At 42.2% G+C, this 25,175-nt stretch overlaps 1 protein-coding gene across 2 annotated transcripts in view; it reads left to right on the top strand.

The window, feature by feature from the left end:
- drosha (drosha ribonuclease III) overlaps nucleotides 1-25,175 on the top strand; it is a 241,172-nt gene that overhangs the window by 78,575 nt on the left and 137,422 nt on the right. For both annotated transcript variants that reach the window (XM_037544473.1, XM_037544472.1), the window contains 2 exons: nucleotides 6,723-6,822; nucleotides 20,099-20,201. In XM_037544473.1, coding sequence (XP_037400370.1) covers nucleotides 6,723-6,822; nucleotides 20,099-20,201 — 203 coding nt within the window. The remainder of the gene's footprint in view (nucleotides 1-6,722; nucleotides 6,823-20,098; nucleotides 20,202-25,175) is intronic.

Genomic DNA, 25,175 nt, shown 5'->3' with positions numbered 1-25,175 from the left:
GGACCAAACCACAATGTGCAATCCAGGTCTCAAGGAAAAACTCCAGAAGAGTAAGGAAAAGGACATTTCTCACTGTTAGCAGTAAGAAACAGTAACTACTGTTAGGAACGTATCACAGTGAAAGTGAGCAAAAACTCCATAAACATCAATGACTACTGTTGGAAGGTGGGTTTTAGAAGGGTCACGCCATTGGACTTCATTGCAATCCACCACCAAAAGTTGAAGATGTCCTCCAACATGTGCTGAAGTCTGGCCCCAAGAGACTAAGGTTAGATGTTCATGCCAGATATAAATAAACCAGCATTAACTTTAAATCAAACTGTGGTATTTTTCCATCATCCTACTTAAATATAGATGGGAATGGGTTCAAATGCCATTTGATTCAGTAATACTGTTATACATTTGGAAACATAGTGATATTGAATTTTATCAACCAAGCCCTCTGCCATTTCAGCTCCTGAAAATCAGTATTAGTCATAAAATATTATTCAGGCCTTATTGAGGTGCTCAATCACCAGCTTTCTCTCTCAAGGTCCCTCCCTACGTCCCCCACCATTCTGTTTCCTCTTTCTCTGACTATTTATGCAGTGCTGTTATGTTCCTGTGTGGTTATTATGAATGAAAGGCCTCACACTCTCATGCCGCACGTTTACACGGCTGAAAGACTGATAACGGTTCATGAAGAAAAGGACATGGCACAAGCAGAATCTGAATGGTGGTGAGGTTGCTTTGAGTTTGGCCAACTCTATTAGCACACACTCTGACCTTCTGCAGGAGAAGTCTCTCTCTCTGTCTCTCGCTCCCTCCCTTCTTTTCTCTCAAGGGCACTGGCTTGGGTTAAGCACAGATTTTTTGCTCTGAAGTTGTAATAAGGACCCAGCTGATATGAAAACATTTGTGGCCTGTGCTGATAGTAGGGGGCCAAATATGCGGATAAAAAGAATAATATCGGCTGATATTTGTTGGTGACAGTTCCAATGGAAGCATTGGTAACTGTTCACCATGTGGTCATGAGGGACGGGGATGCAGTCCCACTACCTGCTCTAAAATGCCAGGTCATGGCTAAAATATGGCTCCGGCTATAGACTAAACCTTTGTGTTTCAGCATTTTTGTGGGTCAGCATTTTTTGAATAAGATTTAAACTCATCACACACATTATCTAAACCGTTTGCCCTTCTGGATCGTGGTGGGAGCTGGAGCCTGTCCCAGCCATCATTGGGCGGAAGGCAGGAAACACCCTGGACAGGCCACCAGTCCATCACCGGACAAAGCCACAGACTTATATAGTCACACACACATTCATACCTAGGGTAATTAGCGTGTCCAGATGGCCAGACTGCATGTCTTTGGATAGTGGGAGGAAACCCACGCAGACACGAGGAGAACATGCAGACTCCACACAGAAAGCACCCTAGTTGCCTGGCCAGGGAATCGAACCCAGGCCCTTCTTTCTGTGATGTAACAGCACTTCCCGCTGCGAATAGGCACCTCCCAATAGAAAGTTCCCTGTGAATGATGATTTTGAATAAGCAAGATGATTCAAAAGGGTTTAAAATGATTTGTCACTTGTAAATCATTACAGACCAATACAGAAAAAGAATTTACAGTGTAAATGGTTTGATCAGCATAAAGTTTATTATATAATTTTAGCAAGTGCTCAGTATGAACCTCCTCCTGCTGTACCGTCAACATCAAACGCCATAGTCAAATTCTTCCCATACTCGATTGAACATGTTGGGTGTTGCTGCACTCACAGCTCTTTCAATGCGATTTCGGAGATCATCCAGTGATGTGGAACCATTGACGAATGCTCCGGGCTGTTGGAGGTTCATTGCCAGTGAAAATTATGCTGCACAGTAAAGATGGATTCAGTGTTATTGACGTGGAGAGCACAAAATGCTTTCTGCTCAGGGTTTCCATCTCCTTGCAGACTGAAGGAAGCCATCGTTCGGTTACAGTCAGAAACTCTGTGACCCCCTCTTTCAATTGGTATGTGATTGGTTCCTTGGTTGTGAAAATATGGCGCTTTGAAATCAGATTAATATTTTTGAAACACCCTGTATTTGGCTTATTACTCTCTCACTATCTAGTACTATCTATTAATATCTTGTATTTAAAGATCATAACATAATCCTTGTAAATATCTAAGGTCTGCACACATGTTTTTTTAAATACTTCATTTTCTTTCTTTGAACTCCTCGCTGTTCATTTCGGGTAACTACAAGCGCTACACATGCCGGCGCCTGCTTCCTCAGGGTCTTCTCTGGATGTTTCTCTGCTTAAATCCCCTTATGGCCTAGATGAATGGCAGAATTAGACGACCCTACGACCCTGTGGACAGTGTAATGCGCTCTTTAATTCTGCGTGTCTGCAGGTCTGGAGATTTCGACTGGGCAGCTCTCTCTCCAAACTCGCCACTCTGAACAGTCTTGTCTCTGCTGTAACTGGGTTTTCCTGGTCCTTATGGAACGTGTAATGTAGTGATAGTCTTTCATATTTCCTCAGTAGATTTCTCTGTTTAATTTGCTGGCGCTGTGCAGTTGGAGGTTGAACTGGGACTAAACCGATTATCGGATGGGCTATATGTTACGTTTCCAAACAGCAAAATAAACAACTCTGTTCTTGTCTTATGAATTTCCTTCGGGGCCAGAAAGTAAGCTGTGGTTGTGGAGCTAAAGGCGTGAGCGCGGTCCCTGATCGAGTAGTGGAAAAGTTGAACACGCCTCATGTTCGTCAGAGCAGTACTTGTTGGGCTTGAAAGGGAAATGGTGTGTGCACAGCGGTGGTGTTGACACTGGCCTTGGGACGCACCAGTGACCTAACAGCGTATCAAATGCACTGTAATGGTTTTACATTTCAGCAGAAACAGTTACGATCAAGCAAAGCTGAAATTTTTTCCAAATGAGTTTCTATATTGTAAACCTGTCATGAAAACCAGAACATTTGTGTATCCACCTATATGACCTATAGGAGTTTAGCCCCGCCCACTCACACTGACGTGTTTCAGCCCAGACAGCTTTTTATTTATTTTTTTTTTAAATCCAGTCAAAACGTCAGTTTTAAAATTTCACTTTATTTGCTTTTCCCGATTGTCTATATAGTATATGCAGTGTTTATTCTACAAACTGGCAGAGAAAGAATGATATTGGTCTTTTCTGTTGAGAGTTTTGAAATGACTTTGTTTCAGTCTAATTTGAGTTGGTACGTACTAAATTTAGCACAGTTGACATCAGTTCTGTCGCAGAGCTAGTGAGAGTTGGCGATAAGGCCCAATCCCATTGGGTGGTGTAGTGTAGCGGGTAACACCTCTGCCTACTACGCTGTAGACTGGGGTTCAATCCCCTGCTTGGACAAGCACCCTACACTATTACCAATAAGAGTCCTTGGGCAAGACTCCTAACCCCACCTTCGCCTTCCTGTGTAAAAGAGTCAAATTGTAAGTCGCTCTGGATAAGAGCGTCAACCAAATGCCATAAATGTAAATGTAAATTTCACCCCTCCCACCTCATTTTATTTTGCACGTTCACGTCTAGGGGGTAGGGTGTCCTGATTTTTGTTGTGAGGGGTAGGGCGAAGTATTGGGGGGCTATATGACCCTTCAAACAGAGGTTTTTCGGAGACTCGCCCCAAACACAGTGTTAAAAACGGCACAATGGCTGCACGAGGGACCAAAGAAACCCACAAATGTGGGTTTGTTAAAAATGAAGATGAGTTATATCATCTTCATGCTAATATCTCGGTAGCTAGCTAGCTAAATTTCCCTTATATAGTCCAGCTGTGCTGACGCCTGAAGCGCTAGAGTATAGCTGCTGCTTCATTTAAGATGGAACGGGAAGATTTGAACAAGAAGCTGGCGAGCAGCTAACTTCAGCTTCACATCACTGAAGAATTAGGGGTGGGCGATAAGAAATAATTATAGCAGCCCCTTTCTTTGAAGGCATACGATTCTCTAAATGTAACTACAGCCCAGCAGCGCTGTTGCTGAACTTTACCCTCCTCTGCTGCCACTGCAGACTGGCAGGGTCGCCCACACAGCAGCGCTAGTAGCTGTTAATGAAGTGATGCTCTTCTTTATTTGAGGGTCGAATTTTGTCTGGGAACATTTCAATCCTCTACCCTTTGTAACCCAGTTCCAAGGGGCAAGATGACACTCGGAAACAAGCGGTAGGGGTAAACAGTAAGAAAGGGGACTGGCACGAAGTTCTTCTCCCTCACAAAGTGACTGAGCTTTTCTAAATTTGTTATCGGTGCTTGTTGTGAATGTTTTTTTACACTGTTGTTTGTAGCTTAGCTTGATATTTCTTTCTACCTGCATTAGCCATCTGTCGCAGATCCTACTAAGCGATTATCTTCATGTAAGAGGGCGTGATAGCTGGCGGTCCACCTTAAATTCTTGAATAAAATGATACATCAGCTTAGTATTAGTGTTCGCAAACATGACTGTGCTGATGCAATGAGCTTCAATGCCCAGCAGGTAGCTAGAATTAGCTAGCTATGGGTTTTGGATATAATGTTAGTGTTGAGTATTTGACTGCTAGGCTCGATATGATAAGAGAGCCTGAGTTCTCCAACATAAAATGACCGTTAGACAGCTTGTTCTCCGTTATTGCACTTTGTATTCACCATTCAGAGAGTTTTTTGTGATTGAATACATTCTGATTGCAGATTAAGACCGAGGTGTTTATCTGCTCACTCTGCTCAACAATCTGATGAAAACCTCCGTTTACATGCTCACGATAAGTAATCAGCTCCAAAATGACGCACATGTGTAGAGAGTCACTTGGCGTTACCATGACAATAAGCGCGAGTCCAGTCAGACTGGCACGCTCGTTTCTTTAATTCCTCTAAAATGATCTCAGGCTCAGGAAAACGTACTTCACATGTACTCATTAAAGAAGGCCGAGTGGAAGACGTCCGTCCCCCCGCCGCCCTTTAAAGATCAGAGCATGAACTTCGTCTCCTCTTTCGCCGTGACACGACGCACGTGCGCAGAACGTACTTTCCGATAGGGAATGTCATCAGATAGAGGCGTTTGCTCGGCTATCATTCTTCTATTTAACGGATTATTTACAGGATTACCAACCTCATTCAGTCGGATAGAAATTGTGTTCTGAATGGCCTCAATCGGACTAGACTAGTGGCTATTAGTGGGATTATTAACGGACCATTAGAAGGCACATAAACATGGCTGTCGTCAGGGAGACGCCACTGTCAATCATCCTTTATCATTGACACGCCCACACAGCGGGCATCATCTTGGCAGTTTTGAAGCCTATTAAATTTTTGAATATACCGCTGATAAATGCCTTTCTGCAGCATATCTTTACTCTTAAAACACAAAAAAAGGCTGTGCTGTGTTAATAATGCCCTAATGTATTAATAATTTAATGTTAATGTCCATGTAACTACCGGAACACTGGACGCTGACATAAAATATTAACCCCTTAACAAGCCATGGGCCCACCAGCAGGCCCAAAGTTTATTACACACTCCTATAACCTAAGAATAGCTTCATAAGCCTGCATAGAAGTCCCTGTAATGTAGGCATCATTAATAACCAAATAACATATTAGATTTTTCATTTTTTCTGAAATTGTGATTGAACACTCATTATTATTCATTTGTTATGCTAATGTTTCCTGAATGATGTTGAACTAATGGCCGAGTCTTGATAAGTCCTAGTGTCAGAATCTGGTAGAAGATGTAATAAAGGTAATGTTTGTTTCAAAAGAAATGGGGCTGTGATCTTTTTTCCTGTGTTTTAATCTGCAGTAAATGCTTCATATTTACTGGCTGAATTTTTTTTTTTAAGCTGTCAAAAGTTTGGGGACAACCGGTCTTCTTTTGAAACGTTCCACCTAATATTTGATCGTCACAGTTACTCTTCAGTTAATTAGGAAAACTACTTGCGAAGCTTTTGTTCTTCAGCGAAACAGCTTTGCGAGATGTTTAACTGTAGCCGTCGACTCCATGTTCATTAAAGTGGCTTTTTTCACTGTGAAAAGCAGGTTTTTGTCCAAATAAAGACGAAGGGAGGTTTTAAGCCGTTGAGAGGTTTGAGTGCTGACATCATGACAAGGGGATAAAATGTGTGGTCTTTGGCTTTATTCCCTAAGACGGGGCTTTTGTTCAGGCATTTCTTCAGTTTAGCTTGGCAAAATTTAAGCAGTTTTCTGTTTAATATGGTATTTTTTTACAGCATAACGAAGAAAACGTTCATCTGTGCTAAACGTGTTGAAAATCTATATGTCGCCAAAAAGCTTTGAAGGGCTAGTTTTTGTAAATTGAATTTTGGCTGCTTTCATGAGGCTTAACTCTGATCTCCAGTTCTATGAGAGGAGTCATTTTGCGTTTTTGATTGGATGAGTTATTCATGCTTTCCTGCATGGAAGTGAAATGCTGTTTGTTTGGCTCTGGCAGTGACTCCTCTGCTCTTTCTATTTATCTGCCCTGAGCTCTCGATCCAACTCCATTCTTAGAGTAAAGCTGCCCAGGGTTCTTATAGTAGTGCCTTAGAAGATCTACGCTTAGTTCCATAGACAACCTTTTTACTGGGTGTTTCTTTAAAGAACCATGTCTGTAAATGTGATGCGCGAATGTGAAGAATCTATTTAAAGTACCTCCACATAATGAAGCTTTTATACCAGCCAAAAACCGTGTAGGAACACTGAAAATCTGATGTAAATTTTTTTCAATGTATTTGTTTGTTTATCTTTTGCAGCGTTCATCTGTTCTACCTGTTTCCGAATCTGGAGGAGGGCGGATTAGCGACGTATCGCACTGCTATCGTCCAGAATCAACATCTAGCCATGCTAGCCAAGGTGAGCCTTTTCACAAGAACAAAATTGTGTGGAACGTGAAGATTGGGATTGCACAATATAGCATTTGTTGATTTTTAGACTGATGTTTTTCTCAAACATTGGTCACAGCATAGACAAAGTAAATCACTGTGGTTTACTATGAAATACTCCACTTCAGTGAAACATACGGAGTCAGAATTGTTCACAGTGGTGGTGATGGGAACCAGACATCTGAAGAGTTCAATGCTTCTTAAAGCTCCCCTACGCATATGCCTGAGATGTTGGTTTGGCCTAAAACGTCCTTTCAGAACACAACATTCCAAAGCCTCACAGCTTCTTCAGTTTACTTTCGTTTGAATCAGAACTGCATGAACTCACCTCTGAAAATATAACTTCAGGTTTCAGCCTTTGCTAAAGACTCATTTCACTCGTTGGGTCCAAATAATGCAACCCTGTCTTTATCTCCTGTTACATTGAGGGTTTGTAATAGTATTTTTAGTACTGAAATGTGCATCACGGTCATGATATGTAGCTCTGGCGAATGCTTGCTTATCATTTCCTTTCAGAGAATATGGTCTCTTTCAGTTGAAGTCTTGCATCAAAAATATAATTGATTAAATTTTAATATAGCTCCAAATTATGCACGAAATATAAAATGGGCCCACCCTGTCTTTGTAGATAAGACTCAAAGGGCTGTTGAAAATCGCTTTAAAAGCATGTTGTGTAGATTTCAGAGCTGGTAAGATGAATAGTAGTGTATAAATATTCTGTATTTAACAATGCATTATTAATACTTTGTCGTCACTTGTATTTAATGTTGATCCTAGAGCGTCTTTCTAACTCAAGACAAACACGTTTAGATTCATAAAGAGCAAAATTCTTATACATGCTTATACATGCGAAACGGGGGGATGCTCTGAAATGCTAGAGATTCCATTCGTGCAGATCTGACCTTAACAAATGTTTCGCTGATCATTTGCTGTTTATGCTGTATAAATTAACACCTGTCTCTCTGCATCGCCCGTATACCATACAACCTGCAAGCTGATGCATGGTTGAGTCGCACAGCCCACATTGCTCTGCAAGAATTTACCAGTCCAGCCAATTCCGTTGGACTAAACCACTCTGCCAGCTTCATACGTCCTTGTTAATTGAGGAATTAATGTTCCATTTACAAAGGCCACTTCCTGAACTTGACAAATGCAATCTGGATGATGTGGATGGTATTAGCTCGCATCTCGTTTAATTACATCCAAGGCAGGTGCCATTAGACTGAGATTCTGGGTTAGGAAGCCTGGACTCTGTTCATTCAGTAATGTGCAGAGGATGGAGATGCATTGCTTAGGATTAGAATTGGTTTGGTTGAGTGGAATAAATATCACAGCAGAAAAAACTGGAATACTGACCACTACACATGCAACCAGGCAGTATTCCGGTTCAGCCAATAAAGAAGTGCAGCTCATACAATGAAAAAATTAATGCAAACCACGCACACGTTATCTCGTTTAGCCGAGCGGCTGAGACAGGGATGTTTGTCATACTTCAAATGTAAACGACGCAGCAGACCCGTGATTATCTCCCACTGTCTAGTCGCTGCATCTGAAGTGGTCCACTTTGTTTTTCGAGGTCAGTGAATTAGCATTAGCCTCGACATGGAGCAAACATTGTGGCTGACTGGATGCCGCAGGTTTGGGCAGTTATTGGCATGCCTCAGCATCTGTTTAGGGTTGATTTCACTTTGGCTGATTTTAAAGAAATTAGTTAATAATAAAATGCTAATAGATTTGAAAGTAGCAAAGGCAAGCTACTTTGCTGGTGTTTTTTCCTGGCTGCTTTAATGTGCTGCATGCAACATTGATGTCATATGGCGCAGCACTCTTTGTGTGGTGCCGTGTGCAACTTCATACGATTTTGTTTTGCCTGAAAATGCACAAAATATTTACTATTTATGTTCTACACCAGTGGAATGGATTACAGCAATTGCACGTGGGAGTCGAGAATCATAAGCACAGACCAAAGTAGGCAGTGCCGGTGGGCGTGGTGTGTGGTTGAACAACTCTAGATTTTGCGATTGATTTGGGCAAGAACGACACAGAATTTTCCGGGCAACTGCGGAAATAACTCTGGGCAATAAGAACACCAGATTTTGGAGGCGCAGACGGACATGATTGGTGGATGAAGAGGACGGATGCTGGCATAAATAATCAAGCCTGAACAGACCTTTAGGCTGTTATAATAAAGGCTAGCACAAGGCTGAAGGTTATCGCTACCCCAAGAGACTGGCTTTTCCTTGTTCCTGTTGCCTCCCCTTGAACCATCGATACAGATTTTGCCATGAACGTTTGTGCTGCTGCATGTCAACCCACACTGCCGATGTATTGCTGCTTTACTTATGTTCCATCTGCTGACACACATGTATACGTCACTCAATAGTGCACATCAGAAATTGCTTCATTTCCAACACCAATACTGAGTATGTACCAGGGTCAGCAGCAGTACTGTTACAGTATTGATATTGATGCAGCCAACCTACTTGTTGAACCGTAATTGTGTCTGATTTTTATCAACATAACAATATCCATAGTTTTACACATCAGGTTCACTGCTAGGACTGGATGTTAACTCAATACCTTCCTGGAACCGACCAAATTATTTCTGTACTTGGAAGCATCAGTGAGCCAATAAGCATGCTTGTTCCACAATACCGCTGATTGTTTGTTGTGAATATCATTGCTTTCTCCAGTCCAGTCAGTAAACGTACCCACTTCCTGCACCTCTTTCAGATATACTGACTTTCGAGTTGTATCCTAAAAGGTATCACAACAAAGTGTGGTTGAGAAATCCGTATTGAGGTTATGCTGTCTATTTTGGTATTGGTATAAAATTTTGAACCAAGCCCTATTCAGTGCTAGCCTGAGAGTCAACCCCCACCCGACGATATCCAGCCGAGAGCTCGCCACAGGCACAGTACGTGCCCATCAGACCTAACCAATCACCTGCTCAGGAACCCATCATGATCTAATTCCATGTATTTGATTATTTGATTAGTAAAACAGCAGCTGAGCAAAATGATGAATGTATTATGTCCTTGGATGTGACTGCATCTCATAAAGTGCATAGGATTAAAGGACAGTTGTTGTTATTAGCTGTTTCTGGAGCCCACCGCCTGCAGGTAAAAGCTGTTGCAGAGCCTTGTGGTCAGTGTTTTGATCAGAGTTTGGTCCTGCCAGGCCCTTGGGGGGTAGAACAAGCTGTTTCTGGGGTGGTCCCCCTGTTACAACACAAGCTGGACTGAGGCCTGTGGTCAGTGTGGAGCTGGCTGTCGTGATTTTACTGATTCATTAGACAATTTCACTGAAAAAAAATGCCGTTACAGGTACTTTTAGCTGGAGGTGAGTGATATGGCAACCATGTCATGATGCTTTTTCACAATGTTTCTCACAATGTATTGTTTTTATGGAATGGTAACTCAAGTAGATTCAGTTTCTTTACAGGTATATAAATTTTCATTTATTTATTAATTAATTCAACCCAAAGCGGTTTTTAAAGTGGTCAGCATGCGGAAATGTAAAGTAGGGATTTCTAATAAAGTGGTCAGGGAGTGGAAATTTAAGGGACGGGCTTCTACTAACGTAGAAGTTTAATAAAGTGCTCAGGGAATAGCAGCATGAGTGAAGGGTTTCTTATAAAGTGAAAATACAAGGTTTCTAATAAAGGATCGTTTGGGACAGTCTCGTCAGCTTTTTTGCTTACATCATCTGGGGGTGAATAACTTCATGGAAATTGAACAGCAAACTGGCTCAAGGGTGAAGGGTGGGGAAGATGACGACTGGGGCTCATTTTAGGTGAAAATGTTTCAAGGATCTTTTTCTTTATCTTTTCTCTTTTATTGTTAACATTCCTTTATTCATGCTCAAACTTCTCAGGGGAAACTCTCTCGCCTTCTTTTGTTTTCCCAGCTCTCTCGGTCTCCCTCTCTCTCTCCTTGCCTTGACACCCCCCTTGTGTTTCCTTTCTGCCTTTGTAATTAAAGCTAAAGTTTATTATTTTGCTGGTATAAAGCAGTAATGTAGCATTATCCCGTGAGGAATAAGCCACGCCCCCTTGCTGCCGCTGCCGCTGTGAAAACCTTGCTCCATTTCTCCCTCCCTCCCCGAAAGCCTCTGTAGTTTCACAGCGCTACAATAATCATCTGGCAATGTAGAGAAAAGCAATTAAAACTTTAATCTTTCATGTCGTTCCCTCCTGAATACCAGCCTGACGCTGCCCTGCATTTGTATGAGCTGCGGCTCGCTGTTTTCGCCTTGTTTCAATTTGCTCGCCGGCAAGGAAAAAATAAAAGATACAATAAGTGTGTGCACAAGAGTTGTTTACTCTCTCTCTCGCTCTCTCTCGCGCTCTCTCGCTCTATCTCTCTCGCTCTCTCTCTCTCTCTCTCTCTCTCTCTCTCTCTCTCTCTCTCTCTCTCTAACCCCCCTACCACCACTAAGCCCCTCCACGCAAGAACACTCGTAATTATCTCTCAAAAAAACTATCCGCGGAAGACAAGCCCATAATCCGCCACTTCACTACTAGGCCCTGCGAAACTCTGAGCCGTTCCCCGTAGGTTCAGATTTGTTATAATTTTTTTTCTTTCCTTGTTGTTGTTGTTGTTTTTTGTTTTGCTTTAATTTCGCATGCGAGCGCAAGGTTTGATTTGGGTGATTTAATGTCTGTGGACTTTTGCTGATTTAACAAACACGCCCCCGTCCCGTTCCGTCGCCGCTCGAAAGTTGTAAATTGAAACGTAATAAATCTCTTGCCTCGGAAATCACACAAAGCATCAAAGTGGTTTTCCGAGATCAAACGACGATGCGAAGCTTCTGTAATTATGTACGCGTAGGCCTCGCTGAATGCAAATTAAGAGGATCGCCATGTGCCGATCGGAGAAATTGAAATCACAATGTTATCAGTTTTATCACTATAGTCTATATTTTTTAATAGCACTGCTTTGTAGACGGGTATACGTTATGTGCAGTAATATAATAAAACCTAAATAAGAGCTGCACTTTGATTCTTTGTGAATGTAGGCCTTGTTGCGATTGGACTGAAGCTCTGAGAACTGTGCTTCGACTAATAGTGGGTGGCATTGTGGCTGAAATGCTTCCTCAGGTATCAGTTTTGTTGCAGCTGTTATATTGAGAAGCTGCAAATGTGTCCTGGCTGACAAGATGTAGCACATTACACAATAAAAATAAATAAATAAATAAACGAGCTGCAAACACAGAAAACACTGTCGTTAAAATGACAGCATATGCACTGCAAAATAATAAAAGGTGCTGCCAATTCATAGACACTCTAACTCAGGAAACACTTACATCTGAATGATGACATCAGTGCTACATTTTACCAAATACAAACACAGAAAACACACTAACATCAGCTAGAGTAGTTGACAAAGTGGCCGGTGTGTGGAAGCATATAGAAGGGGTTTCCAATAGTGGCCAGTGAGTAGAAGTACAAGGAAGGGGTTTCTAATAAAGTGGCCACTGAGTGGAAGTATAAGGCAGGGGTTTCTAATAAAGTGGCCAGTGAGTGGAAGCGTAAGGGAGGTGTTTCTAATAAAGTGGCCAGTGAGTGGAAGTATAAGGCAGGGGTTTCTAATAAAGTGGCCAGTGAGTGGAAGCGTAAGGGAGGTGTTTCTAATAAAGTGGCCAGTGAGTGGAAGTATAAGGGTGGGGTTTCTAATAAAGTGGTCAGTGAGTGGAAGTATAAGGGAGGGGTTTCTAATAAAGTGGCCAGTGAGTGGAAGTATAAGGGAGGGGTTTCTAATAAAGTGGCCAGTGAGTGGAAGTATAAGGGTGGGGTTTCTAATAAAGTGGTCAGTGAGTGGAAGTATAAGGGAGGGGTTTCTAATAAAGTGGCCAGTGAGTGGAAGTACAAGGAAGGGATTTCTAATAAAGTGGCCAGTGAGTGGAAGTATAAGGCAGGGGTTTCTAATAAAGTGGCCAGTGAGTGGAAGTATAAGGGAGGGGTTTCTAATAAAGTGGCCAGTGAGTGGAAGTATAAGGAAGGGGTTTCTAATAAAGTGGCCAGTGAGTGGAAGTATAAGGGTGGGGTTTCTAATAAAATGGCCAGTGAGAGGAAGTGTAAGGCAAGGGTTTCTAATAAAGTGGCCAGTGAGTGGAAGCGTAAGGGAGGTGTTTCTAATAAAGTGGCCAGTGAGTGGAAACGTAAGGGAGGTGTTTCTAATAAAGTGGCCAGTGAGTGGAAGCGTAAGGGTGGTGTTTCTAATAAAGTGGCCAGTGAGTGGAAGTATAAGGCAGGGGTTTCTAATAAAGTGGCCAGTGAGTGGAAGCGTAAGGGAGGTGTTTCTAATAAAGTGGCCAGTGAGTGGAAGTATAAGGGTGGGGTTTCTAATAAAATGGCCAGTGAGAGGAAGGATAAGGGAGGTGTTTCCAATAAAGTGGCCAGTGAGAGGAAGTATAAGGGAGGTGTTTCTAATAAAGTGGCCAGTGAGTGGAAACGTAAGGGAGGTGTTTCTAATAAAGTGGCCAGTGAGTGGAAGCGTAAGGGAGGTGTTTCTAATAAAGTGGCCAGTGAGTGGAAGCGTAAGGGAGGTGTTTCTAATAAAGTGGCCAGTGAGTGGAAGCGTAAGGGAGGTGTTTCTAATAAAGTGGCCAGTGAGTGGAAACGTAAGGGAGGTGTTTCTAATAAAGTGGCCAGTGAGCGGAAGCGTAAGGGAGGTGTTTCTAATAAAGTGGCCAGTGAGTGGAAGCGTAAGGGAGGTGTTTCTAATAAAGTGGCCAGTGAGTGGAAGCGTAAGGGAGGTGTTTCTAATAAAGTGGCCAGTGAGTGGACGCGTAAGGGAGGTGTTTCTAATAAAGTGGCCAGTGAGTGGAAGCGTAAGGGAGGTGTTTCTAATAAAGTGGCCAGTAAGCGGAAGCGTAAGGGAGGTGTTTCTAATAAAGTGGCCAGTGAGTGGAAACGTAAGGGAGGTGTTTCTAATAAAGTGGCCAGTGAGTGGAAACGTAAGGGAGGTGTTTCTAATAAAGTGGCCAGTGAGTGGAAGCGTAAGGGAGGTGTTTCTAATAAAGTGGCCAGTGAGTGGAAACGTAAGGGAGGTGTTTCTAATAAAGTGGCCAGTGAGCGGAAGCGTAAGGGAGGTGTTTCTAATAAAGTGGCCAGTGAGCGGAAGCGTAAGGGAGGTGTTTCTAATAAAGTGGCCAGTGAGTGGAAGCGTAAGGGAGGTGTTTCTAATAAAGTGGCCAGTGAGTGGAAACGTAAGGGAGGTGTTTCTAATAAAGTGGCCAGTGAGTGGAAACGTAAGGGAGGTGTTTCTAATAAAGTGGCCAGTGAGCGGAAGCGTAAGGGAGGTGTTTCTAATAAAGTGGCCAGTGAGTGGAAACGTAAGGGAGGTGTTTCTAATAAAGTGGCCAGTGAGCGGAAGCGTAAGGGAGGTGTTTCTAATAAAGTGGCCAGTGAGCGGAAGCGTAAGGGAGGTGTTTCTAATAAAGTGGCCAGTGAGTGGAAGCGTAAGGGAGGTGTTTCTAATAAAGTGGCCAGTGAGTGGAAACGTAAGGGAGGTGTTTCTAATAAAGTGGCCAGTGAGCGGAAGCGTAAGGGAGGTGTTTCTAATAAAGTGGCCAGTGAGCGGAAGCGTAAGGGAGGTGTTTCTAATAAAGTGGCCAGTGAGTGGAAGCGTAAGGGAGGTGTTTCTAATAAAGTGGCCAGTGAGTGGAAACGTAAGGGAGGTGTTTCTAATAAAGTGGCCAGTGAGTGGAAACGTAAGGGAGGTGTTTCTAATAAAGTGGCCAGTGAGTGGAAACGTAAGGGAGGTGTTTCTAATAAAGTGGCCAGTGAGCGGAAGCGTAAGGGAGGTGTTTCTAATAAAGTGGCCAGTGAGTGGAAACGTAAGGGAGGGGTTTCTAATAAAGTGGCCAGTGAGCGGAAGCGTAAGGGAGGTGTTTCTAATAAAGTGGCCAGTGAGCGGAAGCGTAAGGGAGGTGTTTCTAATAAAGTGGCCAGTGAGTGGAAACGTAAGGGAGGTGTTTCTAATAAAGTCTACAAGATCAGCGTCTAGTTTTAAGGATTAAGCTTGGCTGGTTACAGTTTATCATGGAAATGCTTCATTGTTATTATTGTTAAAGTGCCACCAAGTCAATTCTGGCTTTTTTTCCTCTTATAGTGCTTCTCCCATCTTCTCTTTGGGTCTTTAAGCTTGATTCCTTTGATTGTATCCATCCATTATGTTGCTGGTCATTCTCTTCCTTTTACCTTCAGCTGTTCAAAGCCTAATGCTCTTTTCCAATGAACTGTTTTTTTCTCAAAATATGTCCAGAAATAAGGGGGCTTCAGTGTGATTACCTGGGCTCTGAGTGAGCGGTGAGGCTTGATTTGTTTGCGAATCTTTTAGTTTGTGTACTTTGCCATCCAAAGAACTCTTTGAGAAAAAGAAGTCTTTGCCAACACCAAAGTTCAAAGGCATTTGTGTTTTTTTCCTCTAGTCTCAGTTGTTTAGAGCTCAGCTTTCACATCCTTAAAGAACCACAAAGAAGAGCAGAACCTGGACAGTTCTGATCTTTACTCTTACATTTTTAAAGCAGTTTGTGAAAGTGGGTTTTTATTACTTTTTCCCCTCGTATATTGTATCTGCTTTGCTCTTCAGGACGCAAGTAAAGCGCGTGAAGAACAAATCAATAAATAACTGCCCAGTCAGCCATTTCATTGAATACATCTCCTTATATTTACACCATTTTACTGCCTCCACCCACCATAGAGGAGCTTTTGTTGTTCTATAGTTACAGACTGTAGTCCATCTGTTTCTCTGCCGTCTTTATTATCCCTCCTTTTTCCAGTTCTTCAGTGGTCAGGACCCCCCTGGACCCTCACAGAGCAGGTACTATTTGGGTGGTGGATCATTCTCAGCACTGCAGTAATGCTAATGTGGTGGTGGTGGTGTGTCCAGCCTGTGGGGAGCATCCTGTGACCACTGATGAAGGACTAGGGGATGACCAACACAAACTATCGTCTCTGACTTTACATCTACAAGGTGGACTAACAAGGAAGAAGTGTCTGAGTGGACAGTGAGTGGACACAGTGTTTAAAAACTCCAGCAGCACTGCTGTATCTGATACACTTGCACCAGCACAACACACACTAACACACCACCACCACCACATCAGCACTGCAGCGCTGAGAATGATCCACCAACCAAACAGTACCTGCTCTGTGAGGGTCCGTGGGGGTCCTGACCACTGAAGAACAGGGTAACAAAGTATCAGGGAAACAGATGGACTACAGTCTGTAACTGTAGAACTACAAAGTGACCTATATATTAAGTGGACAATGAGCGTAGAAACAAAGAGGTGGTCATCATGTTATATTATATATTTTGCTTATATTTTGTACCTCTGTAGTTTTCTGTACAGTATGTCTGTTTTTCTTTCTGTGGAACATAAATATCCTGTCAAATTCCAAATGTACTCCCGTGTCTCCTTTTCTACATACAGACACAAACGTTTAGAATCGGGTGGAACAGAGTGTCTCCGCTTGTTTTAATGGTATGCGGGTGAGAAACAATATAAAACGTGAGATGTTTCAGGGTCTGAGAGTTGGAGGGTTAAGGGAATAATCACACCGAGCGATGAGTTCGTGATTAATTAATGTGCCTTTTTTATTGTCACTGGAATCTCGTTGCTATTTGTGATATAAATAGTTGAAAGACACTGCTTTCTCCAAACAACCTCGCAGCCAATCAGATTGCCGCAGAGGTCACACCGGATTATTACTCCTCTCATCTCGGGCTCTGTTCTTTTTGCCTCTCGCGCTCTCTCTCTCTCTCTCTCTCTCTCTCTCTCTCTCTCTCTCTCTCTCTCTCTCTCTCTCTCTCTCTCTCTCTCTCTCTCTCTCTCTCTCCCCTTCTGATCAGTGGTACCCGTGACTGTGACACAGCTGTGCAGCACATGGGAACATCTGTCATTTACACAGAGAGAATGAGAGGGAGAAAGAGAAAAAAAGAGGAGTGAGAGACAGAAAGAGAAGGGAAAATGAGACAGAATGACAGAGAGAGTGTAGAGAAAATGGCTTTTAGTCTGTGGTGTTTACATCAGTTAGCTACCTGAAAATGTGTCATACTTCAAGTTTTCACTTGAAAATGAAAGCTTGACCGATATAAAAAGCTTGTTACTAATTCCGATATGAAGGGGTTAGAAATTCCCATAACTGATAATGTCAGTGCCGTGTCAGTGAAATACAGGGGGCAGTCGTGGGCTGGAGGTTAGGGAACCGGCCCTGTGACCGGAAGGTTGCCAGTTCAATCCCCAGTGCCGACAGCACATGACTGAGGTGTGCTTGAGCAAGACACCTAATCCCCAACTGCTCCCCGAGCGCCGTGGATAGGGCTGCCCACCGCTCCGGGCAAGTGTGCTCACTGCCCCCTAGTGTGTGTGTGTGTTCACTAGTGTGTATGTGGCGTTTCACTTCACAGATGGGTTAAATGCGGAGGTGGAATTTCCCCGTTTGTGGGATTAATAACAGTATCACTTAACTCTTTGGGGGTCAGGAGCACCTAATAACTTCTTGGACCCTCTGATTGTCTCAGGGTTGCTGAAATAAGACGTTTGCTGTTCTATAGGGGAAAATAGACAAACATCCAGGTTGCTTGTCCTGCTTCACCCACGAAACGGTGAGCTTCTGTTGTTGGTATTCTTGGCTAGCTAGAGATGCAGCACTGGTCTGCCTCATGGTGGCACTGTCGCTGACTGGTTCACGGAGTTCAGGGCTCGGCACCATGCAGCTCTTTTGTTGCCCTGATGCAGCTCCGCAGCAGAATTAGATTCATAGGAAAACATAAAATAATCCTCCTTTGCAGTAAAATAAAGCTGTGCCCATCCTTCTAACACAGTTTTAACAAATGCTGGTGTTAATGTATAAGTGCTGGTTTACCGACCTTTAACCCTGAAGTTTGGCACGCAGACTGCTGGTCACCATAGCAATACAGATAAGAATCTGGCCTAGCTTGTGGCTAATGAAAAGGCAAAGCGAAAGATTTAAGATGAACATCAGTAATTTGGAGACAAATCGACTTATGTGCATTTAAAGGCACTGAACTTGTTTCCTTTACGTTTAATCTGCGACTGGACACTAAAAAGTCACAAAGCTGAAGTTTCTGATTTTCCCGTTCCGCCTTAAATGGTGCAGCAGTTACACTCTGGCACCTCAGGGACCGTTTAAGGTGGAACGGGAAACCTTAAACAAGAAACTGGCGAGTGAGAAGCGACTTCAGCCTCGTAAAAATCAGACATTTTATACGAAACTGTTCCATTTTTGTGGAAAAGTTTCCTGCCAGAGACGTGAGAAAAGGCTGTAGCTGAGCTAAAGCTTAACGCAAACTAAGCCTGTGTTTTCGCTTATTTTAATGTTAGATTTTTTGATCTATACTAGGACATTAGCACATGCTGAGACATATTTACAGCCAAGATGGTAAATGTACATAAAATATGACTTCAAAAGTGGTTTCTTTTTTTTGAAAGGACAAAATGGCTCTTCTTAACACTTGGGTCGCCGACCCCTTTTCCCAGTCGGTCCTTCATAGTGCAGCAACTGTAACTATCACTGACACACCCCTGAAAAACCTTCAAATATTTGTAAATCTGAAAACTAGCCCAAGTTCCCAAGAGTTGATGAAAACTTATTAAAGCTAGCTTCAGCACTGCTATTGTGAGAGTGAGCCAGTGCTGGAGCAGCCAGCCAACACAGGACCCTCCCCACAGGGTCCACAGGGTGTTTCACACACTGATATCAGCCCTTATAATTTTATGTTTAGAAAGCAGTTGTGGGAGCTACCCAGATGTTTATTGGTCTTGTTTATCATTAGTTCTCCTCATAGACAGAACTTTTTGTGTGTTATAACATGTTATCTTCCAGCAGGTTGTTGTCCTGCAAGGTCAGCTTTGAATGCAGTTCTGAGGTTAAACAGGGTTTACACATATTGACTGTTATTACGGCCTCAGTGGCACATGATTTCACTCTGTAGTAAAGCTGATAGTAAACTGCAGAAAAAAGTGATTGCATTGGTGGAAACACCTGTAGAACATCCTTAAGTAAAGTGTAAAAAATCCTAATAGATGTTTGTGGCTGTATGCAGAAGTTTGAACACCCTTGGTCCAGTGATGTGTGTTGTGGATTGAGAAGAAGAGACGCACAAAGGCATTTTTCTGTGACTTTGCATGCAGTTTCTATTTATTTGTTAAGATTAAAATGTAGGGGTGGGGCGGGGACATGAAATATAAAATATGCCGTAACCTCTTCAGATGTGCAGAAGTGTGTTCGGTAACACTTTCTATGAATGTCACCTTAGTAAGCATCTATAAGCACGTTCATAACATGTTATAATGCATTTGTAAGGCATCTTAAACGTGGCTATAAATATATAACCATGCTTATTATGCGTTATGAATTGTTAACATAATGCATTAGAAGTACTGGCCATAACAAGTTATAAGAGCTTGTAAGTTGTATTTGTCCGCTCGAAGTAAAGAGAAGCATATTGAACTAAAACGTCCCCCAGTTTTAAGAGTGAGGCTTCAACTTTATTCAACTTTTTTGTTTTTCACTGAAACACTAAAATATACACAATAAAGCACATTACAGGCTTCAAATGTCAGAGTTTAAACTAGTGCTGGGAAAGTCAATGCACACCACCGTTAACATACACCACCGTTAGCCTGGCACTAAAAACACTGTATATCCAATTTTATACTGTTCAGAGCATCTGAATATTCAGGACTGAAGCCCTGAGGATGCACCCCTGACAGCACCGGCGGTGACGAATAAAATATTGGAAATCTTACGGTATATAATATATATAATATATAATAAACTTTGTATTTGTCTTTATACTTTCCAAGCTAGGACTGACTTGTTTGGCACTGAGAGCATAACATGTTATTAACACTAATAATATTGTATCATATTAACAATTCATAATGTATAAATAAACATGGCTATGAAGTGGAATTTTATTTTTATAGATATTTATAACCACGTTTATAGTGCCTTATGAATGCATTATAACATGTTCTAAATGTGTTTATAGATGCTTACGAATGTGGTATTCATAGAAAGTGTTACCGTGTGTTCTTCGTAGATATGTTTACTCATTTCATTTTCATTTTGAACGTTCATTTTCACGTCATTTGACTGGGCGTGCCCAAACTTTTGCATGACTGGGTGTTTGCATGTTACCCCTAGTCTCTCTGTAATCCTAATGATACTAAAGTATCGTAATATATGTCATTTCCTTTTCCATTTTCAGAAACTGGAGCTGGACCGGTTCATGCTGTACGCTCACGGCCCTGACCTGTGCAGAGAGTCTGACCTCAGGCATGCCATGGCCAACTGCTTTGAAGCTCTAATAGGTTAGTGTTCATGCAGTTAAAGCCCTGATTCCGCAGTCAAAATCTAATTTACCCTGTTTCCTCTCTTAACTCCAAACATAGTCGATCAGCCAAGGCATGTTTGGGTATATGGAGTTTGCTTGTTTAGTTCTGCGCTGCCGGTACGAGGCTGATGCAGCGGACATGTAATGAAAGCTTGTATCTCACCAAGTGGGAGCGTTCCGATGATGTCAGAGTCATGGTGCTGTCATGTTCATTCCTCAGTGCTATGTTGTGATTTGTAATAAGATGGAAACATAATTGTACCCCGCAAAGGCAGCAAAACACTTTTTTTCCCACTTTTATTGCATTTTTACAGCATATTAATTGATATATTCAAATATATTGCCTTGATTTTGTTTGATTTGTTGCTGCAGTGATATTTCCCACTGTGTTACTAGTGCCCTGTCCCAAACCACATATTTGGCACTAAACAGTGTGTAAAAATAGCACTGGAATTCTTTTTATATTTAAGACGGTGTAACTGCGGCAGCATTTGAGGTGGAACTGAAAATTCAAATGAGAAGCTGGCAAATAAGAAGCTAACTTCAGCTTTATATACGTGTGTAATAGTTTAGAGCTTTGGTGGCTTTGGTAGCCACTTTTATCAATACCAACTCTGGAGATGTGCAGGTTTTACATATCCAGTCCATTCTAGCTAATCTCCTTGCAGTGTTTTCTTGAGATACATCTGAAGTGCCCACATATCGTTTCGTGATTTTTGATGGTCATTCTTGTCTATTTGCCTTTGGTCTTCAGCCACCTGCAGGGCTGTAGCTGTTGGTGAACCATCCACACTGATGAGACAAGCTCCATCAGAACACAGAGTTACAGCTTGCCTACCAACATAGCGACAGGATCTTCTTAATAATGCAGTCAGTTGCTATGAATTAGTGCCTGCTGTGCCCACATTATAGATAGCAGTATGTCAGAAACCACATGAGCAAGTCCATTTGACATTACACAACAGCTTGACATTGACATGGCTTACAGCAAGTGATGACCTGAAGATGCAGTTTAAATAATGCTAATTAGTATAAGCTTCTATTGCCTATGCGCTTTATTACCAAAACTAAATGGACTGTTTCATGACACATGCACCTGTGACCTTTTATCTTGGTGTCATTTCAGTGAATTGCAGGGTTTGTAGAGTTGCGAAAATCCTGGAAATATAAAAAAGTTTTTCTAGGCCCAGAAAAGTTGGAAAGCATTGCAAAAGTTCTGAAATGTCCTGGACTTTTCCTCCATGCGGTTCCTCAGCTGATCACCTTTGAAACACTGAAGATCTATGCGTGTACGAGCTCATTTACTCACATTTATGTTATGTCCTTAAATGATCGTACAAGGGAAATTTGTCATTGTGCTGCCTAACTAGGCCCAGTCTCGGAGCAACGCAGCACCGCCTGGGGCAGAGGAGGGGCTTAAGTGAGAGGGAGAGAGAGATTCATCACTGGTATTGATTTCTGTGGTCTGACCTCTGGCTGAGTGCTCAACACAGAATCCCCAGACAAGCTCAAATGTGTACTAAAGCCACCGACTCACACAGCATTTAGGAACTCACTGAAACAAGTTGACTTCACGATTCAAAATTTCAAGCTTGTCAACACCAACACACACACACACACACACACACACACACACACACACACACACACAGACGCAGTCAGTCATATACAAAAGCTTCAACAATCCTGGTTACATGTTTTGTTGATTATCTAAGTGAAAATTATGTTTGCAGTGAATTTTATGCAAAATTTCTATTTATTCACCATTATTATTATTTATTCTATAGTATATAAATAAATATAAAAAACCCAGAATGTTAAATGGCCTCATTTTTGGACAGGTCACATTTTATGTAGATGACGTGTCTTGTATTCACTTCAATCAACTAAATATACATGCTTTTGTTAGTTTGCTGCTTGTTGATTTATTCGTAGTTCTGCAGTCAGCGTCGTCCAGCACCGTCTGCTGAAATGCTGATACCCCTGGTGTCTTTGGTGTTTTGCTTGTACATGATCAGTCCAGACTCAATAGACTTTGGTGTTTTGGAAATAACCTTGGTTTGTCAAGAGGACCGTATATGAAACCTGCTTTTGAAAATCTGTATTTAAACAAAAGTCACAGACTAATAGGGATGTACAAAGCTTGAGCAGCTGGGCTTTAGCCTGCACTATTATGGATGGTTTAAAACTAGGAAATGGGTTAAAAGCATTAAAAAATGAGTGGCTTTTATCATTCATCATGTTCATGTGCAACTTTGATACCGGTAACAATTATTTTTGTACAAAACTGCAAAAGTCTAAAGCTGTTTAAAGCTATTCGGCTCAGTTAGTGTTTATCCAGTAAATTACTATATGTCATTAGAACACATACAAATAAACAATACAGTAAATTGTAATGAGATTTTTAAGTTATTCATATCTTTGTTGGAACCCGTTTGGTTCCTGATTTCTTGATGCAGCAACTGCATCCATCAGCAGCACATCTGATCATTTAATGCAGGATTGATCAGATAAACTAAGCATTAGATGGTAACTGTAAATACTTGGATTCCTCGTGGAGAGCGTTGAGCTGTGAGATGTTTAACTGTCCTTTTTTTCCCTGTCGCCTCCTGCTTACTTTGTCCAGCTGAAAGGTAAACGGCCTTCATAGTTTGTTTTTTTTTTTTTGTTTTTTTAAACAATGCATCAGGTTTTCTTCAAGAATTCATGCATTTCTTGAAGGCTGAAGTGTTTTACTACCTCCAGCTTCCCTCCTACTCTGCGTCTGCTAAACACAGCCTCCTCCATACTGAATGTTCTCTTTGCCATGCTTCGGGGGAGATAGTTGCCCAAGTGTTGTGCTGCCATTTTTCATTTTTTATTTTTTTGTGTCGAGACACAGCTGCAATTTTCACAAACATCACATACAGTGAGCTAAAACAAGCCAGGCCCGAGGAATGAGACATTCATAAGTCATTCCGTTTTGCTCTGATGGAAAACAGTGGTGGGTTTTTCTGTGCTCTGCATGGTGAAAGAACCTTTTCAGATCCACTTGCATAAACCCATTTTCCAAGCGCGCCGCAAAAGTCGCTTGGCAATGCATAAGCATTGTGAACGGCTACCGTCTGAAGCGTTTGTGTGGCGCTCGCAGGTCAAGTCTATGCCCTCCCCCAACCCGCTGCTCCATTTCTGCACTGTTAGCTGTGAACCAGCCAGCTTTCCTCATTAATGGTCACTGTGATTGGGCTGTTAGCCTGTAATGGGTTAGCGAATTGCCTCAATTTGTATAAAATAAGGAAGTGATAATCGACTTGCATTGCCTTGCAATGGCGGAAGGCTTGTTTGGCTGTGTGACACATATAAAAGTGGCAGGAATTATGCCTCTAGACATAAATGCTTATGCGTGACATTTTTGCAGCCGAGGCACCAAGACAACTGTGGGGCAAAGGATGCTTTAAGGGATCGTTGTGCAATCTGACAGTTTCTGTGTTGCCAACAGCATGGAAGAGGTCAAACGTTGGATTTTCGATGGCAGAACAACAGAACAAAAGCTATGTTCACTTTGACTGACAGCTCTAAATCCCACCTTCTCACATCTGTCAAGATATTTAATTCACCAGAACAACCAGCAGTATTTGAACTAGACTTTGAATTAGCCAACTCGGGCCTGGCTCTTCTTCCACTTGGATGGCAGTTTGGGGGTAACTGAAAGTGGCCGTCCCACTCAGGGAGTGGATTTCTGGCTCAAGGGCTGGTGGAGTCTGCAGCTGTCTGGGTAAAGTCCAGCCTCCAGAAGGTGCCCACATCCTGACTCGGCCCTCGGGCATTGAGAAAAGCAGATATAATGGGCATTTTTTGGGCAAGTTAACTCTGACACGATGCCTTATTTTGCCTTTTGCATCAAATAATCCCTCAGATGTCGCTCTTTAATCCTTATATATGCCACTAATGTCAATACGGTCACTAACTTTTCTATCGCTTGAGGTCTTACAGTGGAATTACCAACAGGTCAGTGCCGTGTACACTACTCATTATACTTTGGAATCACTGTTTTCAATAATATTAAAACTGATACCACTGCAAATAAGCGTATAAAATGATCCTAATGTGATGCACTCTTAAAAATCAATGGTTCAATGGTTCTTTAGTAAAGGCAGTGGTTCTATTTAGAAGCATATAGTAGATTCTGTAGAGAACCATTTCATGCTTAAACGCTTCTTTGTATGCTGAAAAGGGTTCTTCTATTGCAGTCTTATCCGCAAAGGGCTGGTGTGGCTGCAGGTTATCACTTCAAACATGCTGGAGCACACCTGACTCGCTAAATCAGCTGGACTCAGTTTTCAAACATTTCATCAGGTGACCTCCTGCTTTGTTGGAGTGAAAACCTTCCACAAAGTTGGAAGCATACAATTGTCCGAAATGTCTTGATCTGCTTGAGCCTTAAGATTTCCCTTCACTAGAACTAAGGGTTCTAGGCCAGCCCCCCAAAACAACTGCATATCATTATCCCTCCTCCACCAAACTTTACAGTTGGCTCAGTGCAGTCCAGCAGGTAACGTTCTCGAACTCAGACTCGTCCATCAGACTATCAGATACACAGAATACCTTTCCACTGCTCCAGAGTCCAGTGGCTGATGTTGCTTCCAGAGGCAATTTGAAACTCTACTAAGTGAGTCAGACTCTGAGTTTGTGTGGTCTGCTTCTTCATGGCTGAGCTGTTGTTGCTCCTAGATGCTTCCATTTCACAGTAATAGCACTTACAGTTGACAGGGGCAGGTCTAGTAGGATGGAAATTTCACAAACTGACTTGTGCCAGAGGTGGCATCTTATGACAGTGCCATGTTTAAAGTCACTGAGCTCTTCAGTACGATACGACCTGTTCTACTGGCAATGTCTGTCTGTCGAGACTGTGAAGCTATGTGCTTCATTTTATACACCTGTTGGCAATGGGTGTGGCTGAAACACATGACCT

This window comes from Pygocentrus nattereri, chromosome 13 (genome assembly GCF_015220715.1).
Source record: "Pygocentrus nattereri isolate fPygNat1 chromosome 13, fPygNat1.pri, whole genome shotgun sequence".
NCBI lineage: Eukaryota > Metazoa > Chordata > Actinopteri > Characiformes > Serrasalmidae > Pygocentrus > Pygocentrus nattereri.
This window is presented reverse-complemented; position numbering and strand designations above follow the sequence as displayed.